The 21,824-nt window shown below is 42.2% G+C and overlaps 1 protein-coding gene and 1 long non-coding RNA gene across 15 annotated transcripts in view; one reads left to right on the forward strand and one right to left on the reverse strand.

Annotated features, from left to right (window-relative positions):
* The window catches only part of LOC103280972 (uncharacterized), a 214,086-nt gene extending 207,091 nt beyond the window's left edge, over positions 1–6,995 (forward strand). Inside the window, exon 3 of the long non-coding RNA XR_507540.3 lies at positions 6,692–6,995. This is a non-coding gene — a long non-coding RNA (uncharacterized LOC103280972). The remainder of the gene's footprint in view (positions 1–6,691) is intronic.
* Positions 1–21,824, reverse strand: part of sema6d (semaphorin 6D) — a 580,684-nt gene that overhangs the window by 47,943 nt on the left and 510,917 nt on the right. For 13 of the 14 annotated variants that reach the window (XM_062963603.1, XM_062963605.1, XM_062963604.1 and 10 more), the window contains one exon: positions 8,550–13,512. The exons of the other annotated variant lie outside the window; for it this stretch is intronic. In XM_062963603.1, the coding sequence (XP_062819673.1) occupies positions 12,206–13,512 (1,307 nt within the window). In that variant the 3' untranslated portion in view covers positions 8,550–12,205. Of the gene's footprint in view, positions 1–8,549; positions 13,513–21,824 lie in introns of those variants that run through there. 14 annotated transcript variants of the gene reach the window in all.

Raw genomic sequence — 21,824 nt, forward strand, 5'->3', positions numbered from 1 at the left:
CCCTATATATATATACAGTAGAGTCTCACTTATCCAATATGTTGACTGCCATTTCTCAATCGATGCTATGATATTATGGGAGTTGTCATTTTACAATGCCTCCCGTTGAAGGATTTCCCCCAGGCAGGAAGCAGCCAGGCTTTGGCTGCAATGAATTGAATGGCTGCAATGCCATTCAATGGTGGTCAGTTGCAACATTCACACTTGCCTCACATAGACAAGAGTTTTTTTCTCCCACCCTGGACATTCTACAGATATATAAATCTCATTTGCCTAGTTTCCAGCAGACCTCACAACCTCCGAGGATGCCTGCCATAGATGTGGGCGAAACGTCAGGAGGGAATGCTTCTGGAACATAGCCATACAACCCGGAAAACTCACAGCAACCCAGTCCTCACTGCCTCTGAGGATGCCTGCCATAGATGTGGGCGAAACGTCAGGAAGAAATGCTTCTGGAACATAGCCATACAGCCTGGAAAACTCACAGCAACCCAGTCCTCACTGCCTCTGAGGATGCCTGCCATAGATGTGGGCGAAACGTCAGGAGGGAATGCTTCTGGAACATGGCCATACTGCCTGGAAAACTCACAGCAACCCAGACCTCACTGCCTCGGAGGATGCCTGCCATAGATGTGGGCGAAACGTCAGGAGGGAATGCTTCTGGAACATAGCCATACAGGCTGGAAAACTCACAGCAACCCAGACCTCACTGCCTCTGAGGATGCCTGCCATAGACGTGGGCGAAACGTCAGGAGGGAATGCTTCTGGAACATAGCCATACAGCCTGGAAAACTCACAGCAACCAGACCTCACTGCCTCGGAGGATGCCTGCCATAGATGTGGGCGAAACGTCAGGAAGAAATGCTTCTGGAACATAGCCATACAGCCTGGAAAACTCACAGCAACCAGACCTCACTGCCTCGGAGGATGCCTGCCATAGATGTGGGCGAAACGTCAGGAGGGAATGCTTCTGGAACATAGCCATACAACCCGGAAAACTCACAGCAACCCAGACCTCACAGCCTCTGAGGATGCCTGCCATAGATGTGGGCGAAACGTCAGGAAGAAATGCTTCTGGAACATAGCCATACAGCCTGGAAAACTCACAGCAACCCAGTCCTCACTGCCTCTGAGGATGCCTGCCATAGATGTGGGCGAAACGTCAGGAGGGAATGCTTCTGGAACATGGCCATACTGCCTGGAAAACTCACAGCAACCCAGACCTCACTGCCTCGGAGGATGCCTGCCATAGATGTGGGCGAAACGTCAGGAGGGAATGCTTCTGGAACATAGCCATACAGGCTGGAAAACTCACAGCAACCCAGACCTCACTGCCTCTGAGGATGCCTGCCATAGACGTGGGCGAACCGTCAGGAGGGAATGCTTCTGGAACATAGCCATACAGCCTGGAAAACTCACAGCAACCAGACCTCACTGCCTCGGAGGATGCCTGCCATAGATGTGGGCGAAACGTCAGGAGGGAATGCTTCTGGAACATAGCCATACAACTCGGAAAACTCACAGCAACCCAGACCTCACAGCCTCTGAGGATGCCTGCCATAGATGTGGGCGAAACGTCAGGAAGAAATGCTTCTGGAACATAGCCATACAGCCTGGAAAACTCACAGCAACCAGACCTCACTGCCTCGGAGGATGCCTGCCATAGATGTGGGCGAAACGTCAGGAGGGAATGCTTCTGGAACATAGCCATACAACCCAGAAAACTCACAGCAACCCAGACCTCACAGCCTCTGAGGATGCCTGCCATAGATGTGGGCGAAACGTCAGGAAGAAATGCTTCTGGAACATAGCCATACAGCCTGGAAAACTCACAGCAACGCAGTCGTCACTGCCTCTGAGGATGCCTGCCATAGATGTGGGCGAAACGTCAGGAGGGAATGCTTCTGGAACATAGCCATACAGCCTGGAAAACTCACAGCAACCCAGTCCTCACTGCCTCTGAGGATGCCTGCCATAGATGTGGGCGAAACGTCAGGAAGAAATGCTTCTGGAACATAGCCATACAGCCTGGAAAACTCACAGCAACGCAGTCCTCACTGCCTCTGAGGATGCCTGCCATAGATGTGGGCGAAACGTCAGGAGGGAATGCTTCTGGAACATAGCCATACAGCTTGGAAAACTCACAGCAACCCAGATTGCCAAAACCCATCCCGAATCACTTCGATCACCCCAACTTTTGCTTTGCTGTGAGTCACCAGTGTTTTGTGTGAATCAGCCCTCTGAGAAACTGTATGAAATGAAAAACTAAATATAGAAAATGACTCACAAGAGGAGGGGTACTTGTTACATGTAAAAAGGGGGACAGTTTTGCTTTAAAACCGGAATTAAATGTGTTGTTGAGCACGGTGGACAGATACCAAGGGTCGCTGGGTTGAAACGGCCCCATTAATCCGTTTAGAGGCATTACAGTGTGGGCTGCAATCTTTTCTTAAACTTTCCAAGTACCTGGATTTAGTGCCCCAGTAATATGATAGAGAGTAATGGCGTTTGTCGCTTATCATGCCGTTTGGCTGCATATTAATGAGTCCCTTAGTACTCATTTGGTTGAAAGGCTTTAATGGCCTTTGCAGACAGCCGGCAGTACTTATGGGGTCAAAACGTATATGTATTTGTTGAGCCCGAGTACATTTACATGAAAATATATTTCCCCTTCTATAGATGTCTGTGAATAATTTAAGTGAAATTATTGCAGGCAAGTCTGGGTCCTAAATATAAATAAGGGAAATGCCGGAGTTGAGACTGTCGGTTATTGTGCCGATGTTTGAGATAATACTGGAATGAGAAAATGGATGGAGCCATGGAAAAGATAACCCTTTCCGTAAAGTGGAACTCAACTAATATGGCAATGATGTGTTGTCAAAGGCTTTCATGGCCGGAATCACTGGGTTACTGTGAGTTTTTTGGGCTGTATGGCCATGTTTCATTAGCATTAATTGGAGGTCAGCTGTGACCAGCAGTGCTGTGGAGTTCGAAGAGGCACGAATGGAGGGCTTAAGGGAGAAATGTGTCAAGAGGAAGGCGTGTCAAGCCAACTCTGACCGGGACCGCCTTCTGTCTGGAGACTGATGTCCGCACTGCGGGAGAACATGCGGATCAAGAATAGGTCTCTTCAGCCACCTACGGACACCCCCCCCCCCAGACACCAGAAATGGAGGACCATCATCCTCAGCCTATGAAGGATTGCCTAAGTAAGTAAGAACTTTCCTGATGTTTCACCTGCATCTGTGGCAGGCATCCTCAGAGGTTTGTTCAGAGGGTTGTTGGAAATGAGGTAAGTGGAGTGTATATATCTCTGTGGACGGTCCAGGGTGGGAGAAAGAACCCTTTGTCTGTTTGAAGCAAGTGTAAATGTTGCAATTGGCAAGCTTGATTAGCACTGAGTAGCCTTGCAGTTGCAGTCACTTAGTGTTGTTGCCTTAAGGCATCCTTTGTTTGGAGGTGTTATATAGCACTTGATTGTTTGTTGTCTGGAATTCCTGTTACTGAATGGTGTTCTTTCTTTGCTGTCTTGATTATGGTGTTTTGTAGTACTGGTAACTGGATTTTGTTCATTTTTATGTCTTCCTCCTTTCTGTTGAAATTGTTCAGCTTTTCTGTGTATTCCAACACTTTACAATTTCACTAGAAGTTATAATGCATTGCACCTTGTTGACCTTATTCCTCGCCCTTAGTCTGAAGATTGAAGTACAGTAGAGTCTCACTTATCCAACATAAACGGGCCGGCAGAATGTTGGATAAGCGAATATGTTGGATAATAAGGAGGCATTAAGGAAAAGCCTATTAAACCTCAAATTAGGTTATGATTTTACAAATGAAGCACCAAAACATCATGTTAGACAACAAATTTGAAAGAAAAAGTAGTTCAATACGCAGTAATGCTATGTAGTAATTACTGTATTTACGAATTTAGCACCAAAATATCACGATATATTGAAAACATTGACTACAAAAATGCGTTGGATAATCCAGAACGTTGGATAAGTGAGACTCTACTGTACCAACTATACCGCTTCAGGGCATTGAACGTGTTTTAATTGTTTTTAAATTGTTGTTGTTGTATGCTTTTTTGATGTATTTATTGCTGTGTTTGGATTTGTGTTTTACTGTTGTATTTTTATATTGTTTTGGCATGGTCCCTTTGTAAGCCGCCCCGAGTCCCCTTGGGGAGATGGGGCGGGATATAAGAATAAATTATTATGATTATTATTATTATTATGATTATTATTATTATTTTATTATTATTATATAATATACCTGAGAGCCAGGAAGATAGTTCCATCTTGTCTCCTGTGCCATAGCAACATGCTATGCTAATTGTATATACATACATACATACATACATACATACAATATAGTATAAACTATATATATAGATTATAATAATGTATAACTATATAATATATTGTATATACAGTAGAGTCTCACTTATCCAAGCCTCGCTTATCCAAGCCTCTGGATAATCCAAGCCATTTTTGTAGTCAATGTTTTCAATATACAGTAGAGTCTCACTTATCCAACATAAACGGGCCGGCAGAACGTTGGATAAGCAAATATGTTGGATAATAAGGAGAGATTAAGGAAAAGCCTATTACACATAAAATTAGGTTATGATTTTACAAATTAAGCACCAAAAAATCATGTTTAACAACAAATTTGACAGCAAAAGTAGTTCAATACGCAGTAATGCTATGTAGTAATTACTGTATTTACGAATTTAGCACCAAAATATCATGATGTATTGAAAACATTGACTACAAAAATGCGTTGGATAATCCAGAACGTTGGATAAGCGAGTGTTGGATAAGTGAGACTCTACTGTATCTAGATATTTTGGTGCTAAATTCGTAAATACAGTAAATACAACATAACATTACTGCATATTGAACTACTTTTTCTGTCAAATTTGTTGTATAACATGAAGTTTTGGTGCTTAATTTTCTAAAATCATAACCTAATTTGATGTTTAATAGGCTTTTCCTTAATCCCTCCTTATTATCCAAGATATTTGCTTATCCAAGCTTCTGCTGGCCCGTTTAGCTTGGATAAGTGAGACTCTACTGTACATGTAATATTGATTATAATATTATAATGGAATAAAATATTATACTAATAATACAATATAATAATATTAATTTTATATATTATATTAAATGTAATATTACTAATAATATTACCATATAATGATATAGTACAATAGTAATTTAATGCTTATTATACTATTATAATAATATATTGTATGTTCATTTGATGTGTAAGCTGCTCTGAGTCCCCTTCGGGGTGAGAAGAGTGGGATATAAATGTAGTAAATAAATATTATTATTATGTGTAGTCTGATATGATGGTTGTCACAGTGGTCCAGCATTTCTGTGTTCTTGAATAATATGCTGCATCCAGGACAGTGCACAGATATATATACACTCCACTTGCCTCATTTCCAACAGACCTCTGAACAAACTTCTGAGGATGCCTGCCACAGATGCAGGCAAAACATCAGGAAAGAATGCTACTGGAACATGGCCATATAGCCTAAAAAACTCACCGCAACCCTATGGCAATGTTTGGTTTGTGTTTACTCATAAGGAAAGTCCAGTTGCATTTTATAGGGCTTACTCCTTGGATCTGCACTGTAGAGTGAATTCGGTTTGACACCACTTTAACAGCCATGGTTCAATGTTATGGATTTATGGGCGTTGTAGTTTTACAGGGTGTTTAATCTTCTCTGCCAAACAGTCAACAACAGGGGTCCCCAAACTATGGCCCGGGGGCCGAATGCGGCCCTCTAAGGTCATTTACCTGGCCCCCGCCCTCAGTTTTATAATATAATATTTTTATATCAGTTTTAATAATATAATATATTGTATATACATATAATATTGATAATAATCTTATGTTATACAATATAACACTAATAGTAATACCATATAATAATATTAATTGTATGTTATATATTACATATTATATAATAGTATAGTGGTATAGTTCAATATAGTAATATATAATGCTAATATTGTGTTATGCTAATAATATAATATATTGTATGTACATACAGCTGCTCTGAGTCCCCTTCGGGGTGAGAAGGGTGCGATATAAATGTAGTAAATAAATGCAGTAAATAAATAATTAATTTTAGACTTAGGCTCGGCCAAAGTCTGACATGACTTGAAGGCACACAACAACAACAACAACAATCCTAATTAACTTGACTATCTCATTGGCCAGTGGCAGACCCACACTTTCCATTGAAATCCTAATAGGTTTATATTGGTTAAAATTGTTTTCATTTTTAAATATTGTATTGTTCTTTCATTGTTGTTGTTGTACTACAAATAAGACATGTGCAGTGTGCATCGGAATTTGTTTGTATTTTTTTTTTCAAATGATAATTCGGCCCCTCAACAGTCTGAAGGATTGTGGACCGGCCCGCTGCTTTAAAAGTTTGAGGACCCTGGGTTAAACTAATGATGTATCTCCCCCAAATCTTGGCTGACCATAGGACGCTCTTTCCAGCAGTAGGTGGGAATACATTTATAAAACCAGAAACCCGGATAAATGCTTTTTCAGGCGCTGTATTGAGAGATATTCCACCCACCTGTTCAGGATGTTCTTTCAGTTTTGGGGAATACTGCACAACGGAGATCATGAATAATCTCCCTGGTCTTATTTTATGCAGGAAGAAGAATGAGGCCACGAGAATCTGAAGGAGTAAAGGAAGACTGCAGGAGTTGCATGTAAGAATACGTGGCATTTTTCTTGCATAAAAATAATTGTGATCCATGCAGTAGCAACACTGTGAAACCCATGACAATAACTAGGTGCTGTTGCGCAATGCACAATACACAAATGTGTGAGCCAATAACAGGTTGGCAACCGGTTTGTTTTTGCCGACTTAGCTTTTATACCTCAACAAAACTATTTTGTAATTTTTTTGTGTTGAAATGTTGCCTACATTAAAGTGGTGGCAGTAAAGTAAAGGTTTCCTCTGACGTTAAGTCCAGTCATGTCTGACTCTGGGGTTGGTGCTCATCTCCATTTCTAAGCCAAAGAGCCGGCGTTGTCTGTAGACACCTCCAAGGTTATGTGGCCATAGGCATGACTGCATGGAGTGCCGTTACCTTCCCGCCGGAGCGGTACCTATTGATCTACTCACATTGGCATGTTTTCGAACTGCTAGGTTGGCAGGAGCTGGAGCTAACAGCGGGCGCTCAAGCCGCTCCCGGGATTTGAACCTGGGACCTTTCGGTTTGCAAGTTCAGCAGCTCAGCGCTTTAACGCACTTCAGTGCTATTAAATTCACATCAATTCCAGGTTGTAATACAACCAAATGTGGAAAGGCCAAAAGGAGGAGGCAAGATCCTTTGTGTTTTAATGGCACAATTGTCAACCGCTTCATTCTTTCTCTGTGTTTTATTGCAGTTGTTGTTCTTAAAGAACAATGTTTTTATGTGCAATCCATAAAATAAATGGTTCAAAAGTTATGACAACACTGGGGAGGGGGGAAGACACTGGTGCTTCATTTCTAAATTGTTTCTAAACTTTACTTCGTTACTATATCGAGACTAACGAAATGTCATTACTATTTCGTTACCGTAAATGCAGAGCCCCCGATGGCGAAATGGGTTAAACTCTTGTGCCAGCAGGACTGCTGACTGGAAGGTTGGCAGTTCAAATCCGGGAAGTGGGGTGAGCTCCTGCCTGTCAGCTCTAGCTCCCCATGTGGGGACATGAAAGAAGCTTCCCACAAGGATAGTAAAGACATCAAAACATCCGGGCATCCCCTAGGCAATGTCCTTGCAGACAGCCAATTCTCTCACACCGGAAGCAACTTGCAGTTTCTCACGTCACTCCTGACATGAAAAAAATGTAATTGCACATGCATATAATTAAATTACTATAATTGAGGAATCTTCAGGGGATCCTATTTCCCTCATTTTTAAAGCTATTGGGGTGAAACTTGCTACAATGATAGAGCACATTTACCACTGTTAGCCCACCAAATTTCAGAATGTTCCACCTATCCACAGATTTTTGGCGAATTTTCAAATTTTTAGGGAGAGACAGAGCTCTCAACTATCCGAATTGGTACTTTCTGATGCAGTCTTGGAAATGTAGTTTAGAGCAGGGCCTTTTGAATTTTCTGGCATAGGGCTCCTCCCTTCCCAAACTACATTCCCCAGAGTTCTGTGCTGTTCCCAAAATGCACTGCTCTCTCTTTTGCCCATTGCTAATGCCAAGACTGCATTAATTTCATAGAGGAATGGTAAGGCGCTAAAGTAGACTTTGGCTTTGCTTCCTTGCCTTGCATTGAATATGAAACTGACTTTGGGAGCCTTCCGAGATTTACAAAACAAAAATGAAAAATATAGGGTAAGTTGTGATCCTAAAATATTTGGTGTCGGCCACGCAAATGCTCCGAATATGACTTCCGAGTTACAAAACATCCAATTTTCTTACGATTTCCGAAACTTCCAATTTTTTTGCACAAGCCTAGCGCTTAGCATTTCTCAACTGCAGAAAGTCAAGCTGAGATGCTTCTTTTGAATAGTTTATTTTGACTTTACATGCGGTGTTAAAAACCCAAAGGACGTATTATTTACACATCCACAATACAAGTTTACAAGATATCTATACATGTTAAAGTACTCTATAGACCGTATAGAGCAGCTTTTTTTAGGGTTACTTTTTTAAGCTGTACCATTAAAAAAGATACAATCTGCATTTACCTTTGCACAAATGGATAAAGCATTTCTTTAAAAAAATGATCCCAAACCCAACATAAAAATTATAAATTAACAGAACCAAGACTATGTTGAATGTTAAAGAGATTTCAACATAAATACTGAGAGGACTCACATTACCATCTAACAAGGCAGCACATTGTTACAGAAAGTTATTTGGGTTCACATAACATTTATGTTCTGGTATCACACAAGTATGGATTATTCATTAATATTTGTAAAAGGACGTCAATTCAGTCGTGTCATTGGATTCGGTCTTTAGAATTTAAACGTATTAGTCTCACGGTTGAAATGTTTTTAGGCAAAATAAAACGACCCTCGGTATTTTCGGAGGAGTGAAAGTCCTTTTAATGGTCGACATACAGAATGGAAAAGGGGGAATCATAGCATATATTAAGGAACAAGGATATTTTGGGAGAAAGAGTGAAGAAATATATAATTTTTTTGCAGAGTGAGGGGGACATATAATAAAAACCTCCATTTGGGACTGAAGGTGTTTGCCCTATTGGCTCATATTTATTCCCTTGCGTTGGCTAATGCTAATGTTCAGCAAACAAGTGGTCGGGCATCATTTGGAAGCTCGCCATCTGTGATGAACATCCGTGGCAAACGCATACTGTAGCAACCCACGAATGCGCTGTGTGCGCTGCGGCAGGTGTTCCATTACCCTCGAACCCTCCTATGATTTCACATTATAACTGTTTGATCTTTAAGCGAGTTTGGGGTGGAATGTTTAGCACAGCAAGGTTGATTTAATGCTGCTGTCTCCTTGGCTTCTAGGCTGCCTTTTCATTGTTAATTAATTGTTCTTGCTCAGTATCCCTCTCTCTCCCCGCCCTGGTTGCTTTCATCTTTTCTGGAAACTGTTGAGAGAATGTACAGCTGGCACTCCGGGAATTATGATGTGCTATTACTGGGATCACTTGACAGGGTTTTTAATTGCAGTTGCTGCTTCTTCTTTTTCTTCTCCGAGGAAGAAAAAAAAAAAGAATCATTTCCATGAATAAGGCACAAAATGCACAGATCCAGGTAAACTCACACAGATTATTTACACAATATTGTCATTACCGGCATGACATGCTAAGCGTACTGTCCGCAGAATTGTGACATGTGTCGTGGACAGATCCTGCCAGGCCAATTGGTGTTTCATTCTGTTGGAAACGCACTACTACTCCATATTTATTGCTCCCTCTTCTCTCGCTCTCTCTCTCTCAAGATCTACACTGCACAGTTATAGCACTTTGATAACACTGGGATGAGTAATTTGGGGAGAGGCGTAGAATTCTTTAGTGTACTCTCTTAGGTAAAGGTAAAGATTTCCCCTGACATTAAGTCTAGTCGTGTCCGACTCTGGGGGTTGGCGCTCATCTCAATTTCTAAGCCGAAGTGCCGGCGTTGTCCATAGACACCTCCAAGGCAATGTGACTGGCATGAGTGCATGGAGCGCCGTTACCTTCTATTGATCTACTCACATTTGCATGTTTTCGAACTGCTAGGTTGGCAGAAGCTGGAGCTGACAGTGGGAGCTCACCCCACCGGCAACCTTTCGGTCTGCAAGTTCAGCAGCTCAGCGGTTTAACCCGCTGCGCCATCAGGGGCTCCAGTGTACTCCCTTAAGCAACAGCATTAGTGTTGTCTTGGAGGTAATTCTGAGTACAAGAGACTACAAATCCCAGGATTTTATATAATAGAACAATGGTAGTTAAAATGATATGGAACTACAACATGAGCATCCTTTATCCAGAAATCAGAAATAGTCGAAAATGTGAAATTGTCCACATGGACAATTTGCTTTCTGATGGTTTAATGCAGACAAGCTTTGTTTCATGCACAAAATTATTCAAAATATTGCATAAAATCACTGTCAAGGGTATGTGCATAACGTGTACATGAAACATACATTAATTTGGTATCCAGACTTCGTCCCATCTCAAGATTATGCACATATATGCAAATGTAGATCTTCCACAAAAAACCAGAACAAAAACAAATTAATGAACACTTCTGGTCCAAAACAGGGATGCTCAACCTATGCTAAAATTGTGCAGTGTGGATACACCCATAGTCTCTCTGATCCAAACATAACTGACATACGTTCTACATCTAAAGTTCAAGTTGAGCAGGTGATAGTGTGAACAGTCTCTGGAGATGCAGAGAGGTATAAGCTCCTTTTGACTTGAGCTCAGCTTTTGTGCGTAGTGTACGTGGTGCCAAGAGACAACCGGTTGGGTTCAGGCTTTTATTTCCCATTAGCAAAAGACTGTTGGGTGGATGAAACTACCCTTCTTGCTGTTGGTGGGTTGCCACCACTATCCGGAAAATACGTTTTGTTATTTGTCTTTCCTGCTACGGAATGTCTTACTAACCTTTTGGTTGCTATTCTTTGCTCTTTGATTATTTTGTTTCATTCAGATATCTAAGAAAAACTTTTTGTAGGGACAAGGAAAGACTGTGGCAGGAATTGTGCCTGTCTTGGGCAAAGAATACTGAGCACTAGTAACTCATCTTCAGCTTGGGCAATAAATGGGATAAAAGGACTGGTTGGGTACCAATAGATATCCCATGAATGCTACATTTGGAATTTAGAAATCTTAATTTCACGACAGCATGAGTTAATACCTCCCAAAGCTTCAAATAGTACCTATTCGCTGCCTTGTGCCAAAATCTGCTCACGAGATCCGTAATGTGCTTTGCATAAAAGCATCGGGATTGGAGGCAGGAGGTTGTTCAGTCATGCTCAAATGTAAACATCTCAATAACTTCAAGGATGCAATGAGTCTGAATACCTCCTCACTTTTATGGCTCACTCACACCCACCCCATGCACACACCACACACACACGCGCGCACACAAACACACAACCCACTGCTTTTTATCTGCATCATAAACAAAATGTCATCCTTTGGAGGAAAATAAAAATGCTACAGTTGGAGTACAGATCAAAGTTCAGCAAGTTGCTTATTAACCAACATACTTGTTGAGACATTATCATTTTCTGACATTTGTGCAAGAGGCAAGGCGAATGCATACATATTAAAATGTTCACATTTCATGGGAAGACTACCCATTACGGCAGTCTAAGAATGAACCCCATTTTATCTTTATTATTATTATTATTATTTTCAAGTATTTTTGCTGACGGATCCTCTTTTTTTCCTCCCGCTTTCCTCCCCAAGGTCTTTGAACAGCTCTCCAGAACCGTCCCCTTTGTGCTACATGTCTCCTCGGCTCCAGACAAAAGAAAAGCAATGGCCAGCACCTTCCTTTGTTTTTAATAGGTTTAGCAAGTTGAGTCTTGCCAGAGGCCGGGCACGTGGCGGAACAAGATGTCGCTGGAGTTAAAAGAGCATCTTTGGCCGCTTGTTCTCTTTGCGGATGACAAGCGAGTCTCTGTTTCAATGTCCCTTCTGCGACAACTTCCCACAGCCCTTGATCAGAAAAGGCAAGTCTTAGTAGCTGTACTTGTTCAGCGGTCTGACTGAAGGTGTTTGAGGAACAAACGAGGGTTTAGGCGGCACGTCCGGTTTTAAGGAGGGTGTCCTCTTTATGCCTGTCCGAGGGAGCGTTCCATTGCTTGTGTAACTGCTTTGCCTCGATAAGGAAGGCTGTAGGTGGACACTCACCGGCGTCCCTTGCATGTAGTCCATCTTTGTGCCCATCGTGGGAGTCATATAGCCTCCCCGGCTCATACTGGGCTGCCGGGATAACAGCACACCATTGGGTGAGTTTAAGTTTTTAGGAAGGGCTGATATAGAATGCCGCTGGGAGGAGTTTTTGTGGTATCCCCTTTGTCGTTCCAAAGAGGTCATGGGGACGGCGGGCGTCGTGGGCACATCCACTCGTTTGGTTGGACTGTTTCGCGGGAGGGTGGACGGAGGAGAATACAAAGAGGCTTCCCTGTTCGGGACCTTAGGAGGGATCTCGGTCATGTTTCCCATGGGATCCAGCATTAAAGTCTGGTGAGCCACTTGGATGTCGCCCATAATGGCTTTTGGGTTGTTAGGGGCGTCGTTTAAATGTTTCAGGAAGTCGTTCAAGGTGTTCCTGGAATCGACAGACCGCCGGTGGTCTCTTTTGCTCGAGGACTTTGTCAGTGGGTGGTCCATGTTTTGCATCTTTTTGTCAGCTTTGTGCGCATTGGAATTTGAGAAGGACATGTTGTAATCGTGAGTGGCGTTGGGAAGAACAATGGCACTGGGGATGTGTCCATGACTTAAAGGTGAATGGGGTGGGGGGCTGGATGGAAAAAACTGGGGACTCTTGAGAGGTGTTTCTTTCCTAGAAGCACTGAGGTTGTTTTGGGCTTTGTCCATTTGACTTTTCATGGCCTGCAAAGTCTTCTGCTGGAGCACTGGTGTTGATTCAGGAGTTGGAAGAGCTGCCAATTCTGGTGGTTGGCCTCTGTGGTCCACCATCATCATAGACTTTGTGTCAGCAGTAGGTGGCAACTCCTTTCTATTTGTTAACAGATTCGAATACAACTTGGGCGAGTCAATATTCTGCTGATACTCCTTGACGGGGCTATCGAACAGACCATTCAGTTTAGCAAAACTTCCGCTTGAGTCCGTACACGACTGAGCGGATTCGGCATCTTTGTGTATCTTCCTGGATTTTCTCACAAACATATCCCGGTAACAATATACGGCCACTCCTGCAATAAAGGCTCCCAGAAGAAAGGCAGCAAAGACACAAGTAATGAGGACATTCATGTGTACCATTTGGTTGGACTCGCCCGATTGGACTTCCCACCTTACACCTACAACAAACATACATAGTGATAGATTAGAATATGTTTTATGTTGGACAACAACACCATCAAAATCAAATCTTGTTTCCTTTAGCATTCAGAAGAGAAACGTAGCCCTTTAAAATTGGAAATTATGTCTTCTGACCTGGGTACACTCTACAAAGATCCATCTCCTGAGTCCCTTGCTCTTGCCAAAGCTAACCATGAATATCAAGCAATTTCTGGCAAGTGGGGAAACAATTTTAGCCAATTTGTGTTCCTAGGGCCACTGGAATGATACGTGACAACTTTGCCTCAAACCTGCCTGCTCAGTGGATCTTTCAACCTTTACATATGCCTCCCTCCAGAGAGTTTTGATCCATCACTGAAATCCTATATGACCTGTTATGTTACATTTACCCATATGTAGTAAAAGCACTTCAGTAAAGAAACTCTTTTACTGAATTGTAAAGATATGTAATGATACGGCAGGAAGAGTGCTTAATGTGCATTGGAGGCCTATGTGCATCAGTCCCATTTTGTACCAGTGCCCATTGGACACTTTTGCTGGTTTTGCTACAAAGTAATGCAGTGGTTCTCAGCCTGGGGTCCCCAGATATTTTTGGCCTTCGACTCCCAGAAATCCTAACAGCTGATGGCTGGGATTTCTGGGAGTTGTAGGCCAAAAATATCAGGGGACCCCAGGTTGGGACTCATTGTGCCAAACCAAAGGGTCACTGACTCACCATTGGGATCTCCTCCCACCGTGGCTATTCTTTGGCTAGAGGAGAGCAGTAAGAATGGAGAAGTGTGTTGGCTATGTTCCTATAGCCAAACCCAGACCAATAACATAATCAACAGAGACTTCTGGAAAGTGCCAATGCAGGACAATGGATCTTGGTGGAAGATGTTTTCAGTATACATCCAGCTATGGGAACGTAGCCAAAGTTGTTTAATCCCTTCTTCTCTTCCAGCCATGGAATGCAATGCAACTACAAGTCCTTGGAATTGTGATAGGAAGCCACACCATAAATCTACATGCAGGACACTTATGTGGTGGTTCTCAACCTGGGGTCCCTAGATGTTTTTGGCCTTCGACTCTCAGAAATCCTAACAGCTGGTAAACTGGCTTGGATTTCTGGGAGTTGTAGGCCAAAACATCTGGGGACCCTAGATTGGGAACCATTGGAGTAATGTAACAGCAGCCATCTACTAGATATGGACACTATACAACTGCACAATGCTAACCATGTGCAATGACCGGAGAAATGCTTTTGCCAATCCATGATCTTAGGCCATTTGCTGGATTGCCAAGATGCACCTATATCTCATGTTTGCTTACTCTATGGATCCTTTGGGCATTTTGTACACCACCTTCTAGAGATGTGTGAACTAATTCTTAGCTATCTCTATACATCTGGCAGGACAGAGTTCAATACTGATTGAAATTATACATATTATAACCATTCCAATCAGTATTGACAAGAGTAAACAACTTTTGTTTTGTACTATATATAGGTACTAGCTGTGCCCGGCCACGCGTTGCTGTGGCGTTGTCTGGTGGTGTTGGTGAGAAATTGTTGAGATAGTGCTGGTATTGAATGTCTGTTGTAGGGTTGTCTTTATGTTTAGTATGCACACTGAAGTGGATTATATGGCAGTGTGGAGTCAAGATAATCCAGTTAAAGCAGATAATATAAGATTCTAAATGGGTTATATAGCTGTGTGGAAGGGCCTTGAGTCTACACTGCCATATAATCCAGTTAAAATCTGATAATCTGTGGAAGAGGCCTAAGTGAGGCCTAACTGTGCCTGTCCCCTGGGCTGAGTAGGTTGCTAGGAGACCAAGTGAGCAGAGCTTAGCCTTCTAACTGGCAGCAATTGGATAAAAACTATTATTCCTCTCCCTGTAATTAGGATTTTATTTTTCTTTTCTTTTTCTTGTATCAACCTAAAGCCATGAATGATGGGTTGTGTTGTCAAATTTCGAGGTTGGGGGGCCTGTAGTTTTGTTGTTTTGTCCGCTGCCCTGATGCCATCACTCTTTTTTAATATATAGATCTGTGCTGATAGGTATAGGACAGAGTTGCGGTCATCAACTCATTGTTGTAGAAATGGCCCAAGAACCCAGGAAAAACAACCAGAAGCTATTGTTCTTCCCGCTGGTTGTTCTTTGCTCTTTCTCCACCTAATACCAGGCCATAGCAGTTGTTACCAAAGAGAACATGTAGAATTGCTACTATGAAGATGTCATTATTTTCTTTGGTAAAGGAAACCAATGCTTGCTTGTTTGTATGAGTGGATGGTGCACAATCAGCCCAAAATATTCTGGAGGTTAGGGACACACAATCCCAAGAAAGTGGAAAAAAATAAAGATGTTCTCCTTCCACTCTTGGTAATGTCTGCCCAAGCTAGAGCAATGGTTCTCAACCTATGGGTCCCCATGTGTTTTGGTTTACAACTCCCAAAAATCCCAGCTAGGTGAAGGCCAAAACATCTGGGAACCCACAGGTTGAGAACCACTGAACTAGCGGGACCCACAAGTATAGAGAGATTTCTGTATTTTCTTGCTAAGAGGACAAACCTATATGTGTGTTGTCGAAGGCTTTCATGGCCGGGATCACAGGGTTGTTGTATGTCTTTCTTGCTGTGTGGCCATGTTCCAGACGTATTCTCTCCTGACGTTTCTCCCACATCTATGGCAGGCATCCTCAGAGGTTGTGAGGTATCTCTGAGGACCTCTGAGGATGCCTGCCATAGATGTGGGCGAAATGTCAGGAGAGAATACTTCTGGAACATGGCCATACAGCTCGAAAGACATACAACAACCCTGAAACCTATATGTGCCGAAGGGTATGCAGATCTGAGCTGTGCGTGTATGTGTTAGAATGCTATCCTCTTCCTTCTCTCCGTCCCCAAATTTCCTTTTAAGACTCACAAATAGTAGCTTGTATGTTATTAACTTTAACGATTTCTGCTGGAAAATTGAGGTGAGAAGGTGCCACTCGGCAAGCCTGCAATTAATAACTCATGGATGGATTTCTCTCTCAATTCCCTGCCTGACTCATAAATCAGAATCAGAAGTGAGATAGGATTATGCAAATAACATGCAAAACTGTGTAAGGCCCACACTGCATTGTCAGAACTACGTTAATTCCCCTTCCCCCCAACACAAAACGAATTCAGTTTCTTAATTTTTTTTTTAGCAATGGCATTCTCTGCATATTTTTTAAAACACCAAGATTCATTATCTATCCGCATTTTAATCAGCAGTGGACGTTTGGATAAGAACGCAACTTTAAAACCATGCAGCGAATGAAAGATATTAGTGTTTAAATAGTCTAGAACAGGGGTCCCCAAACTAAGGCCCGGGAGCCGGATGCGGCTCTCCGAGGTCATTTACCTGGCCCCGCCCTCAGTTTTATAATATAATATATTGTATATACATATAATGTTGATAATAATATTATAATGTAATACAATATAACACTAATAATAATACCATATAATAATATTAATTATATATTCTATATTACATATAATATTGCTAATAATATTACAGTATAGTGGTATAGTTCAATATAGTAATATATAATGCTAATATTGTGCTATGCTAATAATATAATATATTGTATGTACTAGGCATGTCCGATCAATGAAAAAAATGTTTCAATTCTCGTTTCTAAAGTAGGGGGCACTGGCGCTTCGATATAGAAAGTATTTCCGATTTTTTCACCCAAAAATTTCAGATATTTCCAAAAATTTGTAATGATTCTAAATGTTTCTAAAATGGCGGACACGCATGCGCAATCACCAAAAAAAAAAAAAAAAAAAAGGAACCGGGGGGGGGGGGGGCTTTTATAGGGCTCTCCCGCCCTCATTTCTTGAGCTATCCTCATCAAATTTGCAATGCCCTTGCAAGTTGTGCAAAGATACTTTGAAAACTAGAAATTCCCTTGCTATATTTGTAAGCAAGGAGGACACTGGAAATCAATGGTGTCTCTGGCTATGTAATCCCACAAGCCTCAACCCAATGCCTTCAATTAGAAATGGACCAGTGACCACCACGCCAAGCAATGCCCTGGCAAGGAGTGCAAAGATACTTTGAAAACTAGAAATTCCCTTGCTAAGAGAAAGAACCATGTTAGGCTGAGCTAAGCTCCCATTCAAGGTAGGTTGCAGAAACAAAAAAAATTTTAAAAAATATTTTTAAAAATACGTTAAAAAAATGGGGGGGGGGATAACAAAACATTAAGAGACAATTAGAGAATGGGCCAACAATGGTTCGAATTACATTGCTGGTTACGCCGTGAGACAATGTCTCGGAATGCGTATCAAAAAGCGAGAACAATCCGAAATAATTCCGATATACGATTCAAAACGATTTTTTGGACATGTCTAGTATGTACATATAATTTGTAAGCCACTCTGAGTCCCCTTTGGGGTGAGAAGGGTGTGATACATATGTAGTAAATAAATGCAGTAAATAAATAATAAATAAATTTTAGACTTAGGCTCACCCAAAGTCTGAAATGACTTGAAGGCACACAACAACAACAACAACAACAACAACAACAACCCTAATTAACTTGACTATCTCATTGGCCAGAAGCAGGACCACACTTCCCATTGAATTCCTGATAAATGTATGTTGGTTAAAATTGTTTTTATTTTTAAATATTGTATTGTTCTTTCATTGTTGTTGTTGTTGTTTTTGCACTACAAATAAGACATATGCAGTGTGCATCGGAATTTGTTTGTATTTTTTTCAAATGATAATCCGGCCCCTCAACAGTCTGAAGGATTGTGGACCGGCCCTCGGCTTAAAAAGTTTGAGGACCCCTGGTCTAGAATGAATTGAATTTCGACTTAGAAGAGGAAAGAAGAACAAATACGGAATTAATTTTGCGACGCACCTATTTCACGTTGGAAAATTTGCAATCACAGATAATGTACAGTTAAGCAAATGTTAGTTTGGCAGTTGTGTTATTCCACTTAGGGGGAAAGTTAGAATATAGAAAAGTGTGTCTGTATTAAGAGGCAAGGCCTTGGAAGAGAGTTAAATGTTCTGGGTTATTGGTTTTAATGGCTTGTGCAGAAGAAGGAAAAGGATGAAAGGACCGAGAAGGCTCGCTGCGGAAAATGTCACAGAGTGTGACCGAGGGCGTGTGAGCAAGATCTGGACAAACGTGGACTGGTTTTAAAGGACACTCAAGCGATAAAACACCTGAAGCAAAATTACAAATGCGCTGCCGTCGGGGCCGAAAGGAAACCTGATACGTTTCAGCGGGTAATAAAACACAAAAAGGTTCGCAGATGACTTTTTTTGAGTCTGAAAACGAGGAACAGAAAAGGAAAAAAATAATAATAAAAGGAGACAGGCTTCGGGAAACATCTTTCCAAACGGGGTGTGAAAACAAGCCAGTGGTGTGATCTCTGTTCAGACATGAAGCATCCTGGATGACCTTGCACCACGTTCTCTCTCTCTGTCTCTCTCTTGATTCCTGTGCCAAGTTTCTCTCTAAGTACTTGTGCAGATGAAGTAGCTTATGGGATCCTCAAGAACAATCCGGGGAAGTGAGTTAGTGAGGGAGAAAAGGTCAACATTCACGCTGTGGGCTGAATGGTTAAGGGGAGCATGCTTTGTCTAAGTCAGCCCAGCCTGTTCTATATCCTCCTCACAGATGGGGATCCTTGCTTCTTTCGCTCTCACTTGCAAGACTGAAAAGGTTCAGAAATCTCCCACTGGGGGAGAGTTTTTGTGAACTTTTTTTTGGATGATTTTTCACATTTCAGGACTAGAAAAGGAAGATTTGTTGTCAAAGGCTTTCATGGCCGGAATCACTGGGTTGCTATGGGTTTTCCAGGCTGTTTTCCGTGTTCCAGAAGCATTCTCTCCTGACGTTTCACCCACATCTATGGCAGGCATCCTCAGAGGTTGTGAGGTCTGTTGGAAACTAGGCAAGTGGAGTTTATACATCTGTGGAATAATGTCCAGGGTGGGAGAAAAAACTCTTGTCTGTTTGAGGCAAGTGTGAATGTTGCAGTTGGCCACCTTGGTTAGCATTGAATGGCCTTGCAGCTTCAAAGCCTGGCTGCTTCCTGCTTGGCAGAATCCTTTGTTGGAAGGTGTTAGCTGGTCCTCATAGGAGCCCCCGTGGCCTAGTGGACTAAAGCCTTGTGACTTGAAGGTTGGGTTGCTGACCTGAAGGCTGCCAGGTTCGAATCCCACCCGGGGAGAGCGCGGATGAGCTCCCTCTATCAGCTCCAGCTCCATGCGGGGACATGAGAGAAGCCTCCCACAAGGATGGTAAAAACATCAAAACATCCGGGCGTCCCCTGGGCAACGTCCTTGCAGACGGCCAATTCTCTCACCCCAGAAGCAACTCAGGTTGCTCCTGACACAAAAAAAAAAAGCTGGTCCTCATTATTTCCTTTCTGGAACTCCCCTGTTTTCTGAATATTGTTCTTTATTTACTGTCGTGATAAAGAACAACACTCAGAAAATGGGAATTCCAGACAAGAAACAACCAGGGCCAGCTAACACCTCCCAACAAAGGATTCCCTCCGGCAGGAAGCAGCCAAGCTTTGAATCTGCAAGGCTATTGAATGCTAATCAAGCTGGCCAATTGCAACATTCACACTTGCCTGCAACAGACAAAAGAGTTCTTTCTCCCACTCTGAATTTCATAGATATATAAACCCCACTTGTCAGACCTCACAACCTTTGAGGATGCCTGTCATATATGTGGGTGAAACATCAGGAGAGAATGCTTCTGGAACATGGCCATACAGTTTGGAACTCACAGCAATCTGGTGGAAGATTTGTTTTTATGGGAAAAAAGATATCCATGGATATTTATCTCTGGCATGTAGCTAACTCATGTGTGGCATGGAAGATGGCCATTTCTGAATCAGTAGAGAGTGGGGGCATCATGTCCAGTTATTTCCCCTTAGCTGGGAACACTATGACAGACATCCTCAGAGATCTCATCGAAATTCTTAGGAAGCCCATGAAGGTGTCAGTATTACTGTGCATTAAGTTAAGGACAACAATTGGCTGTGCCCTTCCACCCTCCTACACTAGCCATCAACACAAGGACCTTTTGGAGGATATTAATGCTATGCATTATAGGAAAATAGCTCAACACTTTTTGACACTTCACTCTCTATCAAAGAGGAAATGGCTAAGTTTGGGGACCCACCACTGAAAAAAGTTAGATTGAAAAGAGATTGGTCAGAGACTCTCAGAACTATATCTCATAGTTACGTCTTCTAATGTAGGAATGTGGACAAGACACTGATCAAGATCCTGCATTGGACATATAGTTATGATGCTTCATTGCCAGACTTCCAAGTGTGTCTATGTTTCTTCAAGTTGCCTGTGTTTTCTTAGGTAAGAGATGGTTTTGCCACCTCCTTCCTCTGATATATAGCCTACAGCAGTGGTTCTCAACCTGGGGTCCCCAGATGTTTTTGGCCTTCAGCTCCCAGAAATCCTAACAGCTGGTAAACTGGCTGGGATTTCTGGGAGTTCTTGGCCAAAAACATCTGGGGACCTTAGGCTGAGAACCATTGGCCTACAGCAACTGCTATTTGTTGGACTAATCTGAGGACTAATCAAGGTTGATCTTGCTTAACTTCCAAGATCAGGTGGGATTGAAGACCCACCTTAAAACCCTAGATCAGGGGTCCCCAAACTAAGGCCCGGGGGCCGGATGCGGCCCATCGAAGCTATTTATCCGGCCCCCACAGCACAAGGGCAGAAGGGGGTTGGGCTAAATGACCCAAGGGGTCTCTTCTTCTCTTAAAGTCATTATTATTATTATTATTATTATTATTATTATTATTATTATTATTATTACTATTATTAGAAATACTACAAGGTGAGTCCACAGCACTATTGGATCATACGTATTGGATCATATGTCGGACACTTCCCAAGTGTCTACGACTGTGTGATGTATCGGCAAATAACGTGTGCAGATCCCAGTAAGGTGGCCTTCTGTAGCTGGCAGATGGTAATTTTGTTAGCGCCGATTGTGTTTAAGTGCAGGCCAAGGTCTTTGGGCACTGTACCTGGTGTGCCGATCACCACTGGGACCACCTTGACTGGCTTGTGCCAGAGTCTTTGTAATTCGATCTTTAAATCCTCATGTCAGCTTTTCTAGTTGTTTCTCCTCAATCCTTCTGTCACCTGGGATTGCAATATCGACAATCCATACTTTGTTTTTTAACACAATTGTGAGGTCAGGAGTATTGTGTTCCAAAACCCATTATTATTATTATTATTATTATTATTATTATTATTATTATTATTATTAACATTGAGGCTGGGTGGC

This window comes from Anolis carolinensis, unplaced genomic scaffold, assembly GCF_035594765.1.
Source record: "Anolis carolinensis isolate JA03-04 unplaced genomic scaffold, rAnoCar3.1.pri scaffold_11, whole genome shotgun sequence".
Taxonomy (NCBI): Eukaryota; Metazoa; Chordata; class Lepidosauria; order Squamata; family Dactyloidae; genus Anolis; species Anolis carolinensis.